At 35.0% G+C, this 23,388-nt stretch overlaps 2 protein-coding genes across 4 annotated transcripts in view; one reads left to right on the top strand and one right to left on the bottom strand.

Annotated features, from left to right (window-relative positions):
• The window catches only part of malt1 (MALT paracaspase 1), a 34,790-nt gene extending 26,045 nt beyond the window's left edge, over positions 1-8,745 (bottom strand). For 2 of the 3 annotated variants that reach the window (XM_056458759.1, XM_056458760.1), the window contains exons 1-6: positions 8,640-8,745; positions 6,639-6,860; positions 6,353-6,519; positions 2,088-2,209; positions 775-922; positions 506-684 (exon numbers count right to left, since the gene is read on the bottom strand). In XM_056458759.1, coding sequence (XP_056314734.1) covers positions 506-684; positions 775-922; positions 2,088-2,209; positions 6,353-6,519; positions 6,639-6,787 — 765 coding nt within the window. In that variant the 5' untranslated portion in view covers positions 6,788-6,860; positions 8,640-8,745. The remainder of the gene's footprint in view (positions 1-505; positions 685-774; positions 923-2,087; positions 2,210-6,352; positions 6,520-6,638; positions 6,861-8,639) is intronic. The other variant, XM_056458761.1, reaches the window with a different exon arrangement.
• A 4,382-nt stretch (positions 8,746-13,127) lies between these two features.
• Positions 13,128-23,388, top strand: part of prlrb (prolactin receptor b) — a 28,942-nt gene continuing 18,681 nt past the window's right edge. The window contains exons 1-3 of the mRNA XM_056457097.1: positions 13,128-13,294; positions 17,911-17,980; positions 19,137-19,269. Of these exons, the coding sequence (XP_056313072.1) occupies positions 13,289-13,294; positions 17,911-17,980; positions 19,137-19,269 (209 nt within the window). The 5' untranslated portion in view covers positions 13,128-13,288. The remainder of the gene's footprint in view (positions 13,295-17,910; positions 17,981-19,136; positions 19,270-23,388) is intronic.

Here is a 23,388-nt window from a genome sequence, read left to right as displayed (position 1 = left end):
CATCTCAGCTACATTTTTAAAATAATGTGTTAAAACAAGCAAATTTTTATTTTCAACAGACAGTTTCTTTAAAACAATAATGACATGATTTAAAAACTATAACAAGCTTAAAGTATGCAGTCTGTCCTGGCTAGTGTCCTTACCTGGAAGCTATAAATACATGGAACAGTTAACAAATATTATTGTATGAAAGATCATTAAACCATATTGCTAAATAGAGTTGATTAATAAAAAATATGTTCAATGTTTTTTTTCAAATGAATTTCTTTTAGTTGGTGATGGAACGGATCTTGGCCCGATTGGGTAACTTTACATGGACATAGAAAAATTAAGACCCGTTTATAATTATTTAGCACAACATTTCAGTGAATTTAAGACTTTTTTAAGGCCTAAAATTTAGATTTTTGTAATTTAAGATATTTTAAGACTTTTTAAGACCCAGCAGACACACTGTGTATTATTTTGTATATAAACTGAACATTTGTGCATATATTTATTCTCGTACAGTGAACTTCCTCTTGTTGGCTTTTTTGATTGGCACTCCATTTCTGTACCACTGATATTGCGGCAGCGGTCTACCAGCAGCTCCACACTCCAGATACAGTAAATCTCCAATCAGCAGCCTTTGAGGTTGAGGCTGGATCAACACCCTCGGCCTGACCTCCGATGTCAGAGACACTAAACCTGAACAAAAAACATCTATTTTCAATATAGCAACAAACCATGATAATGATAACCATGATAAGATTTGTCTCTGTTAATTAGATTGCTTACCATATCTTGGTGGGACATCAAGGACGTCTACTTGTACCCACTGACTGAACTCATACGTGCTTCCACAGTTTACCCTACAGATATAAAACCCTGCATCTCTGACCTGGACTGGGCTGAACACAAGGTCTGGGGAAGAACTGTTGCGTACCTGAAAGGTTGCATTAGTTGTAGTATTCATTTAAAGCAGTTAAAGGGAAAGTTCACCCTAAAATGAAAATTATTTACCATTTACTCAAGTGATCACAAATTAAAGGGCACCTCTTCTACCCATTTTACAAGGTCTAAGATAAGCCTTTAGTGTTTCCAAAATGTGTCTGTAAAGTTTCAGCTCAAAATACCCATCAGATCATTTATTGTAGCCTCCAGAATATGCTCATTTTGGTGTCTGAGGACAGTGTAGCTGTTTTTGTCAGCTTTAAATCCAAATGAGCTGCCTCTCCCCATCCACCATTCCTACGACTATTCTGGCATATGTTTTAGCAGCAGATGCCCTTCCAGCCATAAACCAGTACTGGTAAACACCCATACACTCTTCACACACGCAATCACACACTACAGGCAATTTTGTTTACCCATTTCACCTACAGTACATGTCATTGGACTGTGGGGGAAAGCGGAGCACCCGGAAGAAACTCACAGGAAACACGGGAAAAACATGCAAACTCCCCACAGAAATGCCAACTGGGACTTGAACCAGTGGGGTTCTTGCTGTGAGTCGACAGTGCTAACCACTTAGCCACCCATTTGAAAAAAAAAAAAACAAATTAGCTAAACTAAATAATCATTTTCACAATTCATAAGCACTCATTCTGTGGAAAATAATCTGAGCTGCGGCTGTTTATAGAAGTTTCAAACACATCAGTGAAGTGCATGATTATTACATACAGAAACATCTTTTCAGTATAAACATGTCTTCTAACTTTTCTTTATTTACCCAATAATGTAAACGAAGCACATTTTACTACATACATCATCTTTACCAACTAAAAAGTGTGTTTGAATTCTTCATAATTTGTACGTTTATCCATTTAAGTTACCTTTTTGGTTTTGTATTCAGTGTTATTTTCTTTACTAAGTGTTTTGCACAAGAGTTCATGTAAGCTGTGCAAACATTAAACTTTGCTTTGGTTGACACTGGACTCTGTCAACTCTGTTAGACTAGAATTACTAAACTAAAACTGAAACTAAATATAAAAAAACTAAAAAGAATTGTGTTCACAAAATAAGAATTAAACCAAAACTTATCAAACCATTTATTAAATAAACTAAACTCATTTAAAGATGCAAAACTTTAATGCTATTGGTCTACATACCTCCTCAGTTTTCTTAAACCACTGGAACTGCACAGGTGAAGCACCGACAGCATAACAGCTGAGGCGAAGGTTGTGTCCGGCGATGACAGAAACTGACTGCGGCTGAACCAGGATTTGAATTCCTGAGAGAAATACAGTTCAGTCAGAATAGCACAATGCGAACCTGGAATTAATTTTCACATTGGAAAAGTATTGTAATAATTAGTATAGTGTTGACTTAAACTTTTAACTGCATTGCACACACCAGATGTAAACTCAGAATCTCAAGATGTAAACTCAGAATTGCAAGATCTGATCTTGGAATTGCAAGGTCTAAACTCAGAATCGCAAGATCTAAACTCGGAAAAGCAAGATCTAATCTCGAAATCACAACGTCTAAACTTGGAGCGGCAAGTGTTAATCTCGGAATCGCAAGATCTAAACTCGGAGTGGAAAGAGTTCATCTTAGAATTCCAAGATCTAAACTCAGAAAAGCTAGATCTAAACTCGGAATGGCAAGCTCTAACTTGAGATCACAACTTGTAAACTTGGAACAGCAAGATCTAAACTCCGAATCGTAAGGTCTAGACTTGAATCTAGAATTGCCAGAAGTAAATTCAAAATCACAACTCTGAATCGCATAGCATGCAACTGAATCACCAAAAGTAATCGTATAATCATACAATGTATACTTGGATTTGCAACATGTAAACCCAGATACATGATCGAAACTCGTACTTGCAAGATCTAATTTCGGAATCATGAGATCTAAACTCAGAAATACAAGATCTTAATTGCAATGGCAAGGTCTAAACTCAGACTTGCAAGGTCTAACTTGAATATGCAAGATGTAAATTTAGAATCGCAAGATCTAATCTCAGAATAATGAGATCTAAACTCAAAATCGAAAGATCTAACTGGAATTGCAAGATCTAAAGTCAGAATAGCAAAATCTAACCTTACTATAAAATCGCAAGATCTAAACTCAGAGTTGCAAGATATAGCTTGGAAATGCAACATACGATTTTGGAATCACAAGATCTAAACTTGGAATAGCAAGATGTAACTCTAAATTGCAAGATCTAATCTCAAAATTGCAAGATCTGACTTACGACTACACAATGTAAACTCATAATCGCAACAAGTACCCTTGGAATAGCAAGATCTAAACTCGGAATCTCAACATACAATCTCAGAATCACAAGATCTAAGCTTGGAATACCAAGACTTAAACTCAGAATTACATGATCTAACTTATAATTGCATGTTAAGTCAGAATCACAACATGTAAACTTGGAATAGCAAGGTCTTATCTCGGAATTGCAAAATATAATCTCGGAACGACAAAATGTAATATTGAACTCGTAAGATCTACACTCGAAACAGCAAGATTTTAAACTTAGAATTGCAAGACCTCAACTCAGAATTTCTAGATATAACTTGGAATCACAAGATCCAATCTCAGAGTGATGAGATCTAAACTCGCAACAACAAGATCTAATCTCAGAATTGCAAGATTCAACTTGGAATAGCAAGACCTAAACTCAAAAATCACAAGATCTTGACTTAGAATTGCAACATGTAAAACTTGTAATAGCGAGATCTAATCTCAGAATCACAAGATAAAACTTGGAATCTCAACATGTAATCTCAGAATCATAAGATCTAAACTCGGAACGACAAGATCTTATCTCAGAATCGCAAGATCAAAACTCAGAATTGCATGATCTATCTCTGAAATCGCAAGATCTAACACGGAACTGCAAGATGTAAATTTGGATAAGCAAGACAAACAATAATGTAATACAGCATTGCACAACATAAAAACTCTGCCTACTATGTTCATACTAGGGCTGGGCGGTATATCGAGTTCTGGCGATATATCGATATAATTCCCAAATGCGATGCGATATTATCCAATATCGTTCATATCGATATGATTTGAGGCCACACGTGCGCATTCTGCGTGAAACAGACCACTCCAAGGTAGCGCGCAAGCTCCACTTGTACAAATGTGCGCATGCGCAAATGAATGATTCACTCCATGAGTCATACAAAAGATTTGTTCAAAATGAACGAATCGTTCAAGAACGACTCATCACTGATGTAACATGGAGGAACATGCAGTGCCGGTGTTGTTTCTAAATCTGACTCCCCCTCGCATGCACACACGTCAAACAGCACCTGCAGCTGTCACAGCAGTTTATCAGAAACCTTTTATCGATCATTTCCTCCGCAATTGACAGCAAGAACGAACGTAGATGCCTTGTCAATTTGAATTAAAACGCCTAAATGGCACGAATTTATACCGAATATCGAAAGTGAAACCACCTCATATTCACTGATTATAAATTCATTATTTATTACACAACGGTCTCTTCTTTACATTTATGTCATAACACACTTAGCTCTGCGTTCTGCTCTGACTGTTTACATTTATATACTTAACCAGCATTTCATCACAGTACTCTGAAACTATTTTGTTACTTCTCATATCTATACAGGGGCGTAGCGGACACTTTAAAAGTGGGCAGGACAGCTGTATGAGATCATACATTCATAAAATTATTAATCACCTGTTTCTAAATGGTCTGTCTCTAAAAGTGAGGGGGACGTATCCCCCTCGTCCCCCCCCGGTTGCTGCGCCCCTGTATCTATAGTCTATTCGTTTTTATCTTGTCATCTAATATTTAATAAAAACAAGTTTAGTCAAAACAAAAGAAAAAGTGTAGAATTTTTTACATGGAGTGAAAGACTTCTCTTTAGATAACTTCGATATGTGCGCTGTTTAATAATTGTGCACAATACATGTAAATGTGTAATTGAAAAAAACATATACAGTTGATTTACTTGTTGTTTATAAATCACACAACTGTGGTATACAGGATTACTTATAACAACGCTGTAATTGTGACATAAAATACTGTGTGTTTCTTATTTACATTCAGTGTGGTTCTTTTCTATCTTACAATACTTTTTGCTGTGTTACTATTTAAGTGTGTTCCTTTTTTGCTCGGACAATATAGCTGTTTTCTATGGTTCTGTTTACCTTGTTATTTGCACAACCGCACAGTTGTGCTGTGTATAGTGTTAAGCACGAAAAAACCCTGTACTGTATTTATTTATCAAAGATTTTTTTTTATAATCTGAAATGTTGTGCAACATAGTTTTAAGCAGGAGAAAAACCTGTACTGTATTTTATTTATCAAAGTTTTTTTTTTATAATCTGAAATGTTGTGCAACATAGTTTTAAGCAGGAGAAAAACCCTGTACAGTATTTATTTATCAAAGATTTTTTTTATAGTCTGAAATGTTGTGCAACATAGTTTTAAGCAGGAGAAAAACCCTGTACTGTATTTATTTATCAAAGTTTTTTTTTATAATCTGAAATGTTGTGCAACAGTTTTAAGCAGGAGAAAAACCTGTACTGTATTTTATTTATCAGATTTTGTGCAGCTCTTATTTTTTGTGCAGCTGTTTATTTGTAAACAGGAAAGGAAACCCCTGTGTTTGAATTAGGCATGTGCCGGTATCACATTTTCATGCTGCGATTAATTGATTGAGCTTTTATCACGGTATACGGTATTATCACGATATTGTAATTTTACTAGAGAAACAGGTAAAAAAACACAAAAAACTTCAGTTTCGTCAACTGAGTAACTTTAATAACTTTTTAGTTAACTAAAAGTACTTCAAACATTTAAATACAAATAAATCTAAATAAAACAATACACAATATAAAAGTAAACTTGAGCAATTATATCAAAGTGAATGTGCAAAGGGAAACCGTCTTCGATCAGCAATCCCTCTGCATTTTTTTGGAACCCAAAATATTTCTAAGCCTCTGACTTTACCCTTTTTGAAGGGGATAAATTGTCGGCAGCGTTCCTCCTTCCGCCATGCTTCTTCTTCGTGTGAGGATTATAGTGCGGTGGCAGCGGCGGCGAGCACACAGTGCTTCTACATGTGGGGATTGTTTACATCAGAGTGCGCATCAGTTCTGCGCAGCATATACGCAGTGTTTCTTCAAGCGGTTGATGGAAAACAAGCTAAGGTGCGTTCTAAGAATATAAATTCGGATCTATTATTTTTCACGGTATTTTGAAGTGCCCGCGATAACAATATCGTGCATATTCATTACCGTGATTTATCGCATTACCGAATACCGGCACAAGCCTAGTTTGAATTATATTTTGTTCAAAAATTGTTTAATAAAGTTTTAATAAAGGCTTCAACTCTCAAGTCGGATATATATCGTATACTGTCATTCCTCCTAAAAATTGTACCTGGAGGTTTGAGACACTGCAGGGCCTCCGTGTGACCCATGATCTGTAAAAACTCCATCAGTTCTCCCTGGATACAGCCCTGATCTCCAATGAGTTTGAGAAGTGTTCGGGAAGGACTACCATCTGCCTCCAAAGCCTTCAGAGAACACATGTCCATGTCTTCGAGACTGTGCAGATGAGTGAATTTAGAAAGCATTAAGAAATGTAGGTAGCACTATAAAATGTAAGTTTCAAAGTGTGTATTACATTAGTAGGTAAAGTGAAGAGAGAACAATAGAGCTGTTACCTCACTTTAAACCTCTTGTCATTTTTCACAATCTCCCCCAGTTTTCGCCATCCTTTATTGTTGGCTTTATCAAGAGACTCACAGAGCCTTTTTAATACAGATTCTTTCAAGAAATTTATGTTCAAAGAGCTTTCATTCGATTCCGACATGTTTGAGAATAAGGCAGATACACCGCTGGGATTGGTTTGACCTGCTGAACTGCTTAAGTAGTCAGCAAAGCACCTGCAAAATGAAAAATTGACAAGACATTATTAGCCGTGTATACTGTACATCATATAAGAAATGTAAGAATATTTCTTTTGAACACCACTTGATTTACATGAATTTAATGCAAAAAATAAACACCTAACATATTTGTTTGTTTTATAAATGTAATAAATGAGATATCCATTGCTGTGGCATTTACAAAAGTGATTTACAAAAGCGAGTTAACTATTTATTCTGTCCTGCACTTCTCAAGATATATAAAAGGATGAGTGATCATACAAAATTGTTTTAAAAGTATTATAAATTGTCACCATCAAATAATTCTTGATCTAATTATGCCTGACAAGATGTGGTACGTTATCCTGCTGGAAGTAGCCATCGGAAGATGAGTACACTGCGGTCATAAAGTGATGGACATGGTCATCAACAACACTCAGGTAGGCTGTGGTGTTAACATGATGCTCAATTGGTTCTAATGAGCCCAAAGCGTGCCAAGAAAATATCCCCCACACCATTACACCACCACCAGCCTGAACCATTGATACAAGGCAGATGGATCCACGCTTTCATGTTGTTGATGCCAAATTCTGACCCTACCATCCGAATGTCGCAGCAGAAATCGAGACTCATCAGACCAGGCAACGTTTTTTTCAATCTTCTATTGTCCAGTTTTGTTGAGACTGTGTGAATTGTAGCATCAGTTTCTTGTTCTTAGCTGACAGAAGCAGCACCCAGTGTGGTCTTCTGTTGCTGTAACCCATCTGCCTCAAGCTTCGACATGTTGTGCTTTCAGAGATGCTCTTCTGCATACCTCGGTTGTAACGATTGATTATTTGAGTTACTGTTGCCTTTAATCAGCTGGAACCAGTCTGGCCATTCTCCTCTGACCTCTGGCATCAACAAGGCATTTGCTCCCACAGAACTGCTGCTCACTGGATATTTTCTCGTTTTCAAACCATTCTCTGTATGGTTGTGCGTGAATATCCCAGAAGATCAGCAGTTTCTGAAATACTCAGACCAGCCCGTCTGGCTCAAACAACCATGCCATGTTCAAAGTCCCTTAAATCACCTTTCTTCCCCATTCTGATGCTCGGTTTGAACTGTAGCACATCGTCTTGACCATGTCTACATGCCTAAATGCATTGAGTTGCTGCCATGTGATTGGCTGATAAGAAACGTGCGTTAACGAGCAGTTGGATAGGTGTACCTACTAAAGTGGCCGGTGAGTGTATATACTGTATACACCTGTCTACATTAGATACACTAGTTTAATATCTTTAGGGTCAGATTAGAGATCATCTCTAAAGACATCTCCTTCTAAATTAAATCCCTGCAATAATTTGCTCCTTCATGTTGTTCCAGTTCCTTAATTTATTTCCGTGAAAAAATCAAATGAATGAAATGACAGACCGTCATTCTGCTTAATATTTTCCTTTATGGTCCAAAGAAGAAGTAAAGTAACACGGGTTTGAACGGCAAGACGACTTAAAAAAATAAATACGAAGAAAACAAAGCAGTATTTTCATCCTTTGGTACGTGAACAACTTGTACAATCTAGTTTCACTTTTTCCATCGCGCTTTATCTAGTCAGCAAGCGAATATTGGTAATAATTAATGTGTAATAAAGTATTCAGCATTTCTATATTTTAAACTAAGATTATATAATGTCTGAACTTGTAAATGTAAACGTTCAGGTTTCTAAACTCAGGTTTCAAAAGTAGCGAAACAACATATCGGAATTCACTAAACACAAAACAGTAAGCTTGTTAAACAACAGTGTAAACATTGACATACCGTACACGGATTATGCGTTGTCATGTGTCCCATTATTAAACGATACATGAGTCCGACTGATGCGGGGAAATCCAAAAGTACGTGTGTCAAACTGATATGTGTGTGTGTTCGCATCACTTCCTGGTGTCTGACAAAGGGGAAGGCGTTCATCTCATCACTACTCCTGAGCAGCTCACAGTGCTTAAACGGAAGTGTTTCAGTCAAACTCGTTCTTCATAAACATGTGATTTGAGGTTGTTTATTTTGTTTAAAGGATGATGGTTTTATTATGAACTTTATTTTGTTATTGTGTGGGGAAAATACACATTCATAAATGCAAGTTTACAAAAGGGAAACCTCTCTTCATTGTACCAGAAAAAAAAGATGTAGGCTATAAAAAATGTCAAGTCTAAGTCTAAAAAGAGATTAATTAATATATTAAATGGAATTAATATTTATTAATATATGCTCATCCTTTAACATTTTTACATGAAGACTACATATATGTATATTTTCAGCATTAACCCTTGTGTGCTGTTGGGCATGTGATATTTTCAGCCTCTCTGAGGTGGTTTTGGGTCTTATATTGGCCAAAACTTTGTCTGTGTTTCAGCTAGCAGAATGATTTTTGGTGACAAATCTTGACACATATTTTGAGAAAATACTTTGCAATTTAAAACAAAAAACTCAACAATACACTCTGAGCAAATGTACTATCCTTTTGTTGTGTTCGGGATGAAAACATCCACTGAATTAAACTGCTGTAAAAATGCATCAGATATATATATATATATATATATATATATATATATATATATATATATATATATATATATATATATATATATATATTGATATATATATATATATATATATCAAAACTACTAAATGTTCTTCAAAAAAGTACAGGTTTTTAACTCTTTAATTGCCAAATTCATAAATGATGTCACTGATATGGTGAAAAACACACACAAAATGACGTATTTTCAATATAAAAGTAATTGTGGACTTATCAAACTCTTAAACATGTGAAACAACATTGCCTTTGATGCATTGTTTCTGATTGACTTTCATTCTTTTGTCACTAATTTACTGTTGGTGATGTTTTTGCCCCATTGACTTCCATTATAACACATTCTTTTGATTATAAAACCATGACACCATATAATCATGCATTTTTGATTATTGCTGGTTTTCCCTCTTGGGAAGAGGCAAAATGTGCAATTTTTACTGTTGATCATCAGTTGACACCATTTAGCATTTAGATAGGCCTGTGTAAAAAAAAGCTTAGTTTCTGGATTTAATATGGAGCATAACAGCAAATTAAAGTGTGTGTATGTGTGTCTGTGAGTGTGTAAGGTTGACCTTTGCGCACTTACCTTGATGTGTCAAAATCAAAATCAAAATCTGCATCTCAGCTCTCAGAACTACATGGAGTAAACAAAAACAAAGACTGTGTATTTATGCACCATCAAATGTGCTTATAATGGAAGTCAATGAGGCAAAAACAGCCACCAACAGTAAATTAGACAGAAAAAATCTGAATGTACCAATGCATCAAAGCCAGTGTTGTTACTAATCGTTCACATGTCCAGGACTGTGATAAAAGGTTAAAAAAATCCAGTCCCCAATTACTTTTTATATTGAAAATGCGTCATTTTATGTGTGTTTTTTCACCAAACTAGTGACATCATTTATTAATTTGGCAATTAAAGACTTAAAATCCTGTAATTCTCTAAGCAGTTTAGTAGTTTTGATCAGGACTGAGGTTGGTTACTCCTTGTCTTTTGAAATAATATTGTTGCATAATTATGGGACTGTTACATCCTAAAGAAAATTGTTAGACAGAGAAACATTTTTAATCATTTTCAAACAATCAATTCACTTTTAACCCGCTTTTAAACACCTGTGAGATCATAAACAGCAGTGTAAAAAAACACAAGCATTCCGCTACTCTGTCACCATATTGAAGCATCTAATAGAGTATTTATAGTTTGCTTTGTGGGTTTCCTCCGGGTGCTCTGGTTTCCCCCACAGTCCAAAGACATGCGCTATAGGTGAATTGAATAAACTAAATTGACCAAGTGTGAATGCGAGAGTGTATGGGTGTTTCCCAGTATTGGGTTGCAGCTGGAAGGGCATTCGCTGCGTAAAACATATGCTAGATAAGTTGGCGGTTCATTCCGCTGTGATGACCCCTTATGAATAAAGGGATTAAGCCAAAGGAAAATGAATAAATGAATGAATATAGTTGCTTAGAGATACTGCTCTCTTAATGCCTTCTGCACAAGGTTTGACTCCAAGGCTTTCCATTGTCTACTATTACATTCATTATAATATTTCCTATGTTATAGTGTTTACTATTTTTTGGGAGGTCTAAATTATTATTTTGGGCGACACAGTAGCGCAGTAGGTAGTGCTGTCGCCTCACAGCAAGAAGGTCACCGGTTCGAGCCTTAGTAGTTTTGATCAGGACTGAGGTCGATTAACAGATTTATGCAAAAAAAAAAAAAAAAAATATATATATATATAATTGTCCGTAGTGTATGAGTGTGTGTGGATGTTTCCCAGAGATGGGTTGTGGCTGGAAGGGCATCCGCTAAAAACATGTGCTGGATGAGTTGGCAGTTCATTCCGCTGTGGCGACCACGGATTAATAAAGGGACTAAGCCAAAAAGAAAATGAATGAATGAATGAAATTATTATTTTTTAATAAGGATTCCCTGTAAATCCATTTTTTTCCAGGTCAGTGCAAATCCTAGTTTGAGAATTGCTTGATTTATTTATTTTTATTATAATTCTTTTGCTGATGTAAGTATTTCTCTTTATTGTTGTTATTATTATTATTATTTACAAATCATCAAAATGTCCTCTTTTATGCCTATACCCAGTAGGCACATAACTTCGTATGATGTAGGTATTTGGTTATATTTTGGTTGTGACGTCAGGCGAGCAAAATCCAATGTCAGTTTAACGTCAAATGACGTCATAATAAGACGTCCATACAACGTCAGTATAACATCAGTAGTCGTTGATCTTTGGTTGATTTTAGGTTGTGCAATTAACTGACCTAAGTCCAACGTCCTGACTACCTTGGGGTACAACGTCAATCTGACGTCTTGTTGACGTCCTGTGCCTGCAGGGTATATCTTTAACTTTGCATGTTAAGAAAAATTCTAAGAAACGTAATTTTTTAAAGTCATTTATCAGTCAAATATTAGTCATTCTTGAGTAACATTATTATATTATTTATTATCTAAAATAATATATCTCTCTTATCTCTGCATCTCTCTTATTAACATATTCATTATTAATATTAATGATGTAAATATTATCCAAGCAAGCTTTTGCATACTTACTTTTGTTTATTAGGAATTCATTGTCCTATATTTTTAAGTGTAAATACACAAACGTATTCAATTTCAACATCTTCAAGCAATTCAATTTACTTTCCATTTCAATCCAATCTTTCTCAATGTCTATTAATAAGAGTATGATACAAAATAATAAAAAGAATGTGTTAAAAAAATTCATTAGATCTAGAACTTTTATATTATTATTTATTTTATACATTTATAAATGAAAATACAAAAAAAAATGTATCTTTAACATCATCAAGCAATACTGGAATAATTGCACTATTAACAAGATAGTTATTGTTATTATATGATCAATGATAAAAATGTTATAGTTTTAAGGTTCATTATTAGGAATGTTTCAATAATATGTGTGAAAATACCTAGAACTGGTATAATATTCTCTCTTAATAAATAGGCTACTCATCTATTTTCTGTTGCTGCTTTTCTATATTATTTATTATGCATGCAGCTTTTTTACTGAATGTATGATTGCTTATATGCTCCTACATTTCTTTCTCTACAGAAATAATTTATTTCTAATGTTTCTTTCTCTTCTATAACAAACTTTGACATTTTCTTTGGAAGTTTGTTCAGGTGGGCACTGTCCCCCTGTTGAAAACAACAAATCCCGTTAAGAATAACCCAGCAACAAACTATATGTGATATAGTTGTAACCAGTTATTAGCCTACTAAAGATTACAGAATACTAAAAGTGAATTTGTCATTACCTATAGTAACCACTTAACAAAGAGGATAGTTCACCCAAAAGATAAATATGTCCTCATTATTTACTCATTCTCATGTGATTATAAACTTTTATGATTTCTATCTTCGGTTGAACCAAAAAGAGGAAGTTAAGAAAAATGCGGAGAGAAAAAAAAAGCAGTCACTGACTTAGTAGGAACAAACTCCCAAACAATGCTATAACAATGCTATTATTAGTCGATGATAAAAGTGTTATAGGCTATTGACGAGGTTTACTCACCTGGTTTACAATTGCTCCCTCTCCCACACACACACACACAAACACACACCAGGTCATTGGCAGGTAACATCTATGCAAACGTCACAACGCATACGTCACTCCTCAAGTCTCTTTAGGGCTGTTTGTGTGGAACTGGAGACCCAGAAGGACTACGGTGTCAACAGGGTGACTTTGTGTTTATTCTGTCCTCTCTCATATACTGCACGTCTTTTCGGTAAAATCGTTTTAGAAAGTCGAATCAGTCCGACATGCAGCCTGCGTGCGGTTTATGGGAGAATCACAGGTGAAGAACTGAGCGTGTGTTTTTTACTCATACGAACTGGCGGATGCAGGTGAGTCTCCATCCAACGCTATGATGACTCGATATTAATGTTTTATAACTCTGCAGAGACTTGCTGAATAGCCTGTTTTTGCACATACGATAGTCTATTTTATTTATGTATTTTGCGCCGCAATTCCACGATTAAAACGAGAATTCACATTTTATTATAGGCTACGTGAAATAATTAGCCTAGGCTAAATAGCGGTAAACACTATAGTCAATGTTTAGTATGCTATATTTTGTCATTGTCCTTGATTATTGCATTTTATCATATTTATATTATTTTAAAATATTTTAAATAGTTTTATTTCAATGTTGTTAGATGTTGTACGTATTATTATTATTTTTTTATATTTTTGTTGTTGGACACATGGGTTGACGGTCTAAACCTCCTCATGTTGGCATTCTGCAACAGCATGTTTGTTTATGATTATCGCGTTATTGTTGAGAGAGCCGTGGCTGACTTGGCCCCTGGAGAAGAGACCAACGGAGGCTGGAGTTTATGTATAATCAATTATTGTAGAGTTTTTTCGTTCAATGGTAATGTTTTGAACATTAGATAAACTGATTTTAGAAAAGACTTTTCAACTTTGTTAATTCGCAGAAACATACATTACTTTCTTAAACGTCTAAATGAAAGTGAATTTATACTGGAAACATGCAAACAACATACTAATCTATACTAGTAACATGATAGCAACATGCTAATTCATATTGGAAACATGCTAATAACACACTCATTCATGTTAATAAATCTATCTATCTATCTATCTATCTATCTATCTATCTATCTATCTATCTATCTATCTATCTATCTATCTATCTATCTCTCTCTCTCTCTGTCTATCTATCTATCTATCTATCGTTCTATCGATGAACCATTTTGGCATGCACATCATATCAAATTTGCAAAGCTGATTTTACATTGAAAGCCTATTTGCAAGTGTATCAAATAACTGCAATGATAATTATATAAAAAAAGATCATTATAAAATAAGATCATTATATTTTAACATTTTTAAACTGTAACTTAATTTTAGGGTTCATGTTTCAGTGTCATTCGGCATGACATATATATAAGTCAAAATGAAATACTTGCGCTATTAAAATATATAAAAGAATGAGTAATTCCAAACTTCTTGCTTGGAAATGTTGTGGCATTAAGATATAATAAAGATATAAAATAAATAAAGATATGATTGCTGCACTGTGATCCTGAAATAGTCTTTTATAGTTGTGCTGGTTGTTCAGGGGCATTTATTTCTGTGTGCAAACAGCATATGTTATGTCTGTGTTTACTTGGTTTTATGCTGTTTACATTTTAAATACGTTTTTTTAGAATATGCATATTATGCCAAATGTTTCACTGTTTGTATTGAACACTGAGCTGTCAGGAGGTTCAATTTTGCTTTTGTACAACCAAATTATTTTGTTTTTACATTTTCTGGCACCAAAATAGAAAGTTAATGTCAAATGTTTTTAAACTCGGACTTTAATCCTTTTCCTTCTGAATAAGTGCATATAATCTGGTAAAAACAAAGTACCGAACTGACTACAGACAATTGCCATTTTATAACTGTTTGCAAATGATGTTGCTGGTACGTCTGTGAAAATGAAAATATGTGAATATTTGCGATTGCATCTGAATTATTAGATAGCAGATGATTCAGTAACAAATCCAAAAACATTAAACTCTTTGGTTGTACTTGTCCTTTACCAAGGCAGTACATTTCCATGAAGTCTTCTCTCTGCACCTGCGTTCACCACGTTTGACCTTTTTTTTTTTGGATGCCTTGTATTCATAACATTTTACAGTGTCATGCTGTAAAAAAATGTTCATCATTCAGTTAATTTCTAGAATCATGACCTGCTTGTAAGTTTTTCTTAGAATGTACCATTTAATTTTTCATATAGTTTTACATATACAGTTGAAGTCAGAATTATTAGCCCCCCTTCGAATTTTTGATTCTTTTTTAAATATTTCCCAAATGATGTTTAACAGATTCAGGAAATTTTCACAGTATGTCTGATAATATTTTTTCTTCTGGAGAAAGTCTTATTTGTTTCATTTCAGCTAGAATAAAAGCAGTTTTTAATTTAACAACCATTTTAAGGTCAAAATTATTAGCCCATTTAAGCTATATATTTTTTTTGATAGTCTACAGAGCAAACCATCATTATACAATAACTTGCCTAATTACCATAACCTGCCTAGTTAACCTAATTAACCTAGTTAAGCCTTTAAATGTCACTTTAAGCTGTATAGAAGTGTCTTGAAAAAAAATCTAGTCAAATATTATTTACTGACATCATGGCAAAGATCAAATAAATCAGTTATTAGAAATGTATTATTAAAACTATCATGTTTAGAAACATGTGTTGAAAAAAATCTTCTCTCAGTTAAACAGAAATTGGGAAAAAAATAAACAAGGGGGCTAATAATTCTGACTACAACTGTATATTTTACTTAACTCCAAAACACAGTCATTAAAATAAAAACATCTTTTGCATGTTAATTTTTTTGTCCTAAACACCCACATGAATAAGTTACAGTATTTTATAGTAAGAACTAAAGAGTTTTTGAACCATACTATATAGAAAATAGGTTTATTTTACTGTATTCATTTTCCTTCGGCTTAGTCTTTGATTATCAGAGGTCGCCACAGCGGAATGAACCGCCAACTATTCCAGTATATGTTTTACGCAGTGGATGCCCTTCCAGCTGCAACCCAGTACTAGGAAACACTCTTGCATTCACACACACTCATACACTACGGCCAATTTAGTTGATCCAAATTATCTATAGCGCATGTCTTTGGACTGTGAGGGAAACCGGAGAACCCAGAGGAAACCCACGCCAACATCGGGAGAACATGCAAACTCCACACAGAAATGCCAACTGACCCAGCCAGGACTCAAATCAGCCACCTTCTTGCTGTGAGGCATTTTTCAGTAATGTTAACTGACAAACAATAATAAATACTTTATTAAACTTAACTTTTTACTACTGTAAACTGTGGTGTATTGTATTATATTTATAGTTCTTGTATTATATCTATAGTTCTCATTCATTCATTTTCCATCGGCTTAGTCCCTTTATTCATCAGGGGTTGCCACGATGAATCGCCAACCTATGCAGCATATGTTTTACAAAATGGATGGCTTTATAGCTGCAACCCAGTGCTGAGAAAAACACCCTTACACTCTCACATTTACACACATACACTACGGCAAATTTAATTTATTCGATTCACCTATACCACATGTCTTTGGACTGTGGGAGAAACCGAAGCACCCAGAGGAAACCCACGCAAACACGGGGAGAACATGCAAACTCCACAGAGAAATGCCAACTGACCCAGCTGTAACTTGAACCAATGACCTTTTTGCTGTCCAAAGACATGCGCTATGGGTGAATTGAATGAACTAAATTGGCCTTAGTGTATGAGTGTGTATGGGTGTTTCCCAGTACTAGATTGCAGTTAGAAGGGCATCAGCTGTGTAAAACATATGCTGGATAAGCTGGCGGTTCATTCCGCTGTGGCGACCGCTGATGAATAAAGGGAATAAGACGAAGAAAAATGAATGAATGAATCTCAGCATGAGTGTGTATAGATGTTTCCCAGTACTGGGTTGCAGCTGGAAGGGCATCCGTTGCATTAAACATATGCTGGATACGCTGGTGGTTCATTCCGCTGTGGCAACCCCAGATTAATAAAGGGACTATAGCCGAAAAGAAAATAAAGGAATCTCGGCATGACGTCATCTAGCTTTTGAGGATCTTTTGGTCTACTTCACTTTGTCAGGCAGGACCTATTTAGGTGATTTTTCAGTTGCAAACAGGTGTGGCAGTAATCAAGCCTGGGTAAGTGGCTAGAGAAACTGAACTCATGTGTGATAAACCAGTTAAGTTTTGATTTAACACAGGGGAAAACACTTTCTCACACAAGGCTATGTAGCCTTGTATTTTGTTTTTCGTTAATAATAAAAAAACGTTAATTAATTTAAAAACTGCATGATGTTTTTACTTGTGTTATCTTTGATTAATATTTAAATTTGTTTGCTTATCTGAAACATTAAAGTGTGTCAAACTTGCAAGAGATCTGAATGCATCTGCATTCTGGAGATCATTGAAAAATAAGAAATATTACATATTAAATTCGAATAAAAATGGGAACAGACATTTTTCACACCACTGTATATATATAATATATAAAATATATCAGAATTTGTGCAATTCACTGACTTTTAGCATCCAATCCTTTTAGTCTCCATAGAGAAAAAATCTAAATATATCATTTTATTTTTATTTGAATCTCCTGAGAAAGCAAATCAGTGTCTAATATAATTGATTTTGTGTATTTACTATATTGATTATGATAAGGAAAGTCCGCTAATGCCATCATGTCCACTATTTATGAAATCAGATAAGAATCATTTTACCGTGGCCAAGAATTAGTTGAACAAACTGCACCCATAATGACCTTTCAGCTGATGTGATGAGTGAAGGTGTTTACACATGCTAAGTTGTTTTTGCATGTCTAGATTGCTGTTTAAAGTAGAAACAAACTCTACAGGTGGAGCTTAACTGGTGGACGCCTTATTGATTTTGTGTTTGTCATGCAGGACACAATGAGAGATGCAGAGCAGGTGCTGACTCTGGTGTGGCTTCTCTGCTGGATCCCACACAGCATGTGTACGTGACTCCAACATTCAGTTAATCAATGCAGACAGTTGATATTGTGTACAGTTTTTTTTGAGGGTTTGATGAAAGTTTTTTTAATCTATATAATTTAAAGGGATAGATACTCAAAAATGACAATTCTGTCATTATTTACTTTCTCCTATTAAACACAAAAGAAGAAACTTGTAACCATTGACTTCCATACACTACCTGACAAAAGTCTTGTCATCCATTCCTGTTGTAAGAGCAACAACTAATAACTTGACTTCTAGTTGATCATTTGGAAAAGTGGCAGATAGTCGATTTTTCTGATGAATCATCTGTTGAACTGCATCCCAATCATCACAAATACTGTAGAAGACCTACTGGAACCCACATGGACCCAAGATTCTTAAAGAAATCAGTCAAGTTTGGTGAAGGAAAAATCATGGTTTGGGGTTTCATTCAGTATGCGGGCATGTGAGAGATCTGCAGAGTGGATGGCAACATCAACAGCCTGAGGTTTCAAGACTTTTGTGCTGCCCATTACATTACAAACCACAGGAGAGGGCTGAAAGCAAAGAAGGTCAAGCTGCTCCAGGATTGGCCAGCCCAGTCACCAGACATGAACATTATTGAGCATGTCTGGGGTAAGACGAAGGAGGAGGCGTTGAATATGAATCCAAAGAATCTTGATGAACTCTGGGAGTCCTGCAGGAACGCTTTCTTTGCCATCCCAGATGACTTTATTAATAAGTGATTTGAGTCATTGCAGAGATGTACAGTATGGATGCAGTCCTCCAAGCTCATGGGAGTCATACACAATATTATTATTTTCCCACTGCACCATGACTTTATATTCTATACTGGATATTATTTCTGTTAAGTAACAAGACTTTTGATTAAGCAAAGTCAGACCTTACTGTCCTAATTAAATAATTAAAAATCAAGGCATGATCATATTTTATTTTGGTAAATAAGCGTAATCTAGAGGCCTTTGCCTTCAACAAACACAGCCTACTTTACATGTTTCGATAACGTCACATGATGCTGCTGAATTCCCAAATGTGTGGAAAATCTGCAGCAATTTTGCATTAAATTCTGCAATGGCAGGATCACAAAATCTCTGAGGGACTGCCTAATACCAATATCATATCATATGTACTCTTCAATGACAATATCTGTCCAGGTCATTCTCCACCAGGGAGGCCCAGACTAACAAGATGTCGCTCGCCTGAGAAAGAGACATTCAGTTGCTGGTGGGAGCCTGGATCAAGCGGTGGACTGCCAACCAGATACCAGCTCTATTACAGAAAAGAGAAGTGAGTACGGCCTAAATCTCCCTTCATCACTGTACCTGCTAACTATGTAGTTTACAAAGAAAATATATGAGAACTGGGTTTCTGTTGTGGGTTTATGTGAATATTATCACATTCTAAAGTAACTGTTTTAATCCGTTTTACAAAATGAATGGCTTTACTTAAAGTCCGGGTGACATTAAAATGTATGATGTTTATTTTGCTAGCTCATGTTGATATTATAATTTTTTTTCCATTTTTTATTTTGAGTTTTCAAAAGAAAATGCATATAAAACTTACATATTCTCTCATACAGAAAGAGACTTACAGATCTTGCTTTGTATTTTCTTCTCTTTAACAACAACAACAACAACTATAAACAGTAAAACATGGGGAGCTACAAATCCTTTAAAAGTTTTCCTTCAAAGAAGAAAAGATACTTATTTACACATAGTATTACATTTAAGTTACAATTCAAGAAAAATTCGGGCATATTGGTGAAATATACAGCCTGATCTCACGAGAAAACGTAAGTATTTTACGTTTTGTCAGTTTAGTGGCTAATTCGTACGAATTCGTACGAGTTCAGTCAAACGAAATTGTACGATTTTAAAAAGAAGGCGTGGCACCAAACCCCACCCCTAAACCCAACCGTCATTGGGGGATGAGCAAATTGTACTAAATTGTATGAATTAGATCGTACAAATTCGAACGAATTAGCCACTAAATCAAAAAGTTACGAATTGCCATGAAATTGTGTTGAATATACTCAGTCCATTTACTCCAAATTAGAAAAAGTATTCCGTCTGTGTTCTTAATGAAAACGATAGTTTTTCCATGACATATATAGTGTGCACTGTATCAATCCATTCTTCAACTGTAGGTGACTCTAATTTTAACAATTTTTTTGTAATCACTTTTTTACCAGCTGCCAGAAGAATAAATAACAGTTTCTTGTCTTTATTAATCCATCCATCTAAATTTATATTACCTAAATATAAAGATTCACAAGTAAAGTCAATCTCTACTTCAAAAATGGCATCTAGATGTATTTTAATCTCTTTCCAGTATGGGGTTAATTTCTGACAATCCCAAAAAAACATGATAGTGATTAGCCACTTTTTCCCCACACGTTCTTCAGCAGCTAGTACCCTTTCCTCTATGTATTTTCTGTGATGGTGTGATGAAAAACCTTAAAACATTCTTCCAACAGAATTCTCTCCACATGGCTGAGCTGGTACATTTCCATTGGGTTGAACAAATATTCCCCCTAATCTTCATCTGAGATATTCAGATTTCCCACCATTTTCCATTTATCTCTAACATATGGTGTATTGTCCGGTACAGATTCGCGAAATCCCTTATATAATTTCGAAATGATCTTATTACATGATTGGGCCTTGCCCACTGATAAAAACACTTTTATTACTCCTGTCTCTGCAACTTTTAATATTTCTGGTTTAATATTACATTCAATATAATGTCATGTTGATATTCTTAAGGTGAATAATTAATCAGTGAAAGTTAATCCCCTGAAAAAAAAAAATTGGTAATCTTCGATCATCATTTGCTTGTGCATTTAGAGTGACGGTCTTTCTGTTGACATCAACCTGAGGTATATTAATATCCTTAACCAAGGCTCTCTTACCGTTAGTTTACTACATAGCTATTTATAGATATATCCACTAGATATCGCATACGGACCCTGAGCATGCGTCGAGACTGCCGCCATATTTGTACAGTGCTCCCAGGACAATAGTTATTCAACTGCACAAGTCAAGACTAAAGCCAGTCTGAAGATGCTGGACTTTTGCGCTGTGTACGGGTGTAGTAATGAGCAAACAAAGCACAAAGGCAGAACATTTCATAGGTAAGATTTCGTTTTTTCGTTTGTATGTTACGATCTTTTGTGCTCAACAAGTAGCCTTAGATTATTGATGATAAAACATTCACTGCCCTGACAATAAGGTAAAGTAGCAGCAACCTGCACTAAATTCTAAGCTTATGCTAGTTTTGTCGAATAAAATCAGCAAACAACGTAAATGAAATAAGACGCTGCGCTGCCAGAAACTTGGATTATTGTAGGCTAAGTAACGGCTAGATTTTGAAGTTATAATGGTGCCTGCGCTTCAATGTGCATACTTTACACCCTAAATTATTGCATATTACAAATGTTATATACCATTTAAATCAGAAAGGTGGATAGTATGCACATTAAGACGCAGAGATATCAGTGGTTCACATGAATCGTTCATAACGGAGATTCATTTACAAACGACTCGCTAGATAGATATATCATAGATATATGTATATATGTGTATATATCTATGGCTCTGGATGATCCCACATTCATTTCAAAAGAGCGCTACCCTGTACCAAAATGGCGGCTCTATTGACGCATTCCTTTCAATAGGCAACAATAGCGTAGGCGACATCTAATGTAAACATCTATGAGTTTGCTATATGAGGGAATGATGCACAAATAAAAGCCCCGCCCCCTACTTAATATTCCATTACAGTTGGAAGTATATCAACATACTGCAGGTTCATGCAGATTTTAAAGGGATAACTCACCTAAAATCAGTTGTACATATCAAATCAGTTTGATGTGTACCGATCATAGATATATGTATATATGTGTATATATCTATGATTCCGAATGGCCAGTCCTCCACTGCACCTTGGTCCCACATTCATTTCAAAGGAGTGTTACCCTGTACCAAAATGGTGCATTCATTCTAATAGACAACAATAGCATAGGCGACATCTAGTGTTAATACCTATTTGTTTTCTATATGAAGGAAAGATGCACAAATGAAAGCCCCTTAATATTAATACTTAATATTCCATTTCATTGATAATATTCCATCAACATACTTCCAGGTCACGTGGATTATAAGGGATATTTCGCCCAAAATCAGTTGTACATATCAAATTAGTTGTGCGACTTATAATTTTGGGGAAACAATAATACGTTTTTTCCTGAAGTATTTTATTGATGGTTACTAAGTTTATTTAAAACAGAATTTGTTTGTAAATTTGCATTTCTCATTGCTTTCACTTTGATCGATTTTAACGCATACTTGTTGAAAAAAAAATATTACATTTACATTTAGTCATTTAGCAAACGCTTTTATCCAAAGCGACTTACAAATGAGGACAAGGAAGCGATTTACACAACTATAAGAGCAGCAGTGAACAAGCGCTATAGACAAGTTTCAGGTGTGTAAAATTCTAAGAGGCAAAACATTAGTAGAAAATTATTTATTTTTATTTTTTATTTATTTTTTTTTTTTGAGAGAGAGAGAGAGAGAGAGAGAGAGAGAGAGAGAAAGAAAGAGGGCACAGTTAGTGGTATAGCCAGAGAGGCAATTGCAGATTAGGAGGGAAAGTGGAGACTAAACAGTTGCGTTTTTAGTCGTTTCTTGAAGACAGCAAGTGACTCGGCTGTTCTGATGTAGTTAGTAGTGTAGTAATATTAATTTCCAAATCAAAAACCTTTCAAAATCTTTCTTTCGGAATATTCTGTAATGTTTCTTAAAAGTAGTTAGCACATATTGATATAATAAAGTAAATAATAAAGTGTTTTTGGTTAATTAGTCTTGAAATGTTTTAATTCTTAGAACATTAAAATATTGTGGATGAAATGTTTTAATAACCTTTAACATTCAGATGATATTAATATAACATCATGAGGATATTAATATAACATCATAATATAACGGACAATTTAGCTTACCCAATTCACCTTTACCACATGTCTTTGGACTGTGGGGAAAACAGAAGCACCCGGAAGAAACCCACGCGAACACGGGGAGAACATGCAAACTCCATACAGAAATGCACACTGACCCAGCCGAGGCTCGAACCAGCAACCTTCTTGCTGTGAGGCGACAGCACTACCTACTGCACCACCGCATCATCTAGCTTTAACATTAGACAAATAATTTTCTTGTTATTTTCTAAACTAGTAGTGTTTAAATTTAATAAATGCATAATAATGGTGACAACCATGAAACCATGATTATTCTTCAGACTATAATCGTACAACCAAAATCTATAATTGTTACATCAATAATTGTTATGCAGTTCAAAACAGAATATATGAATGTGTCTGAATGTAGAAGAAGCCTACTTAACCAA

The sequence above is a fragment of the Danio aesculapii genome, chromosome 5 (genome assembly GCF_903798145.1).
Source record: "Danio aesculapii chromosome 5, fDanAes4.1, whole genome shotgun sequence".
Classification (NCBI taxonomy): Eukaryota; Metazoa; Chordata; class Actinopteri; order Cypriniformes; family Danionidae; genus Danio; species Danio aesculapii.
The sequence above is the reverse complement of the archived record's forward strand: the minus strand, read 5'-3'. Positions and strand labels throughout refer to the sequence as shown.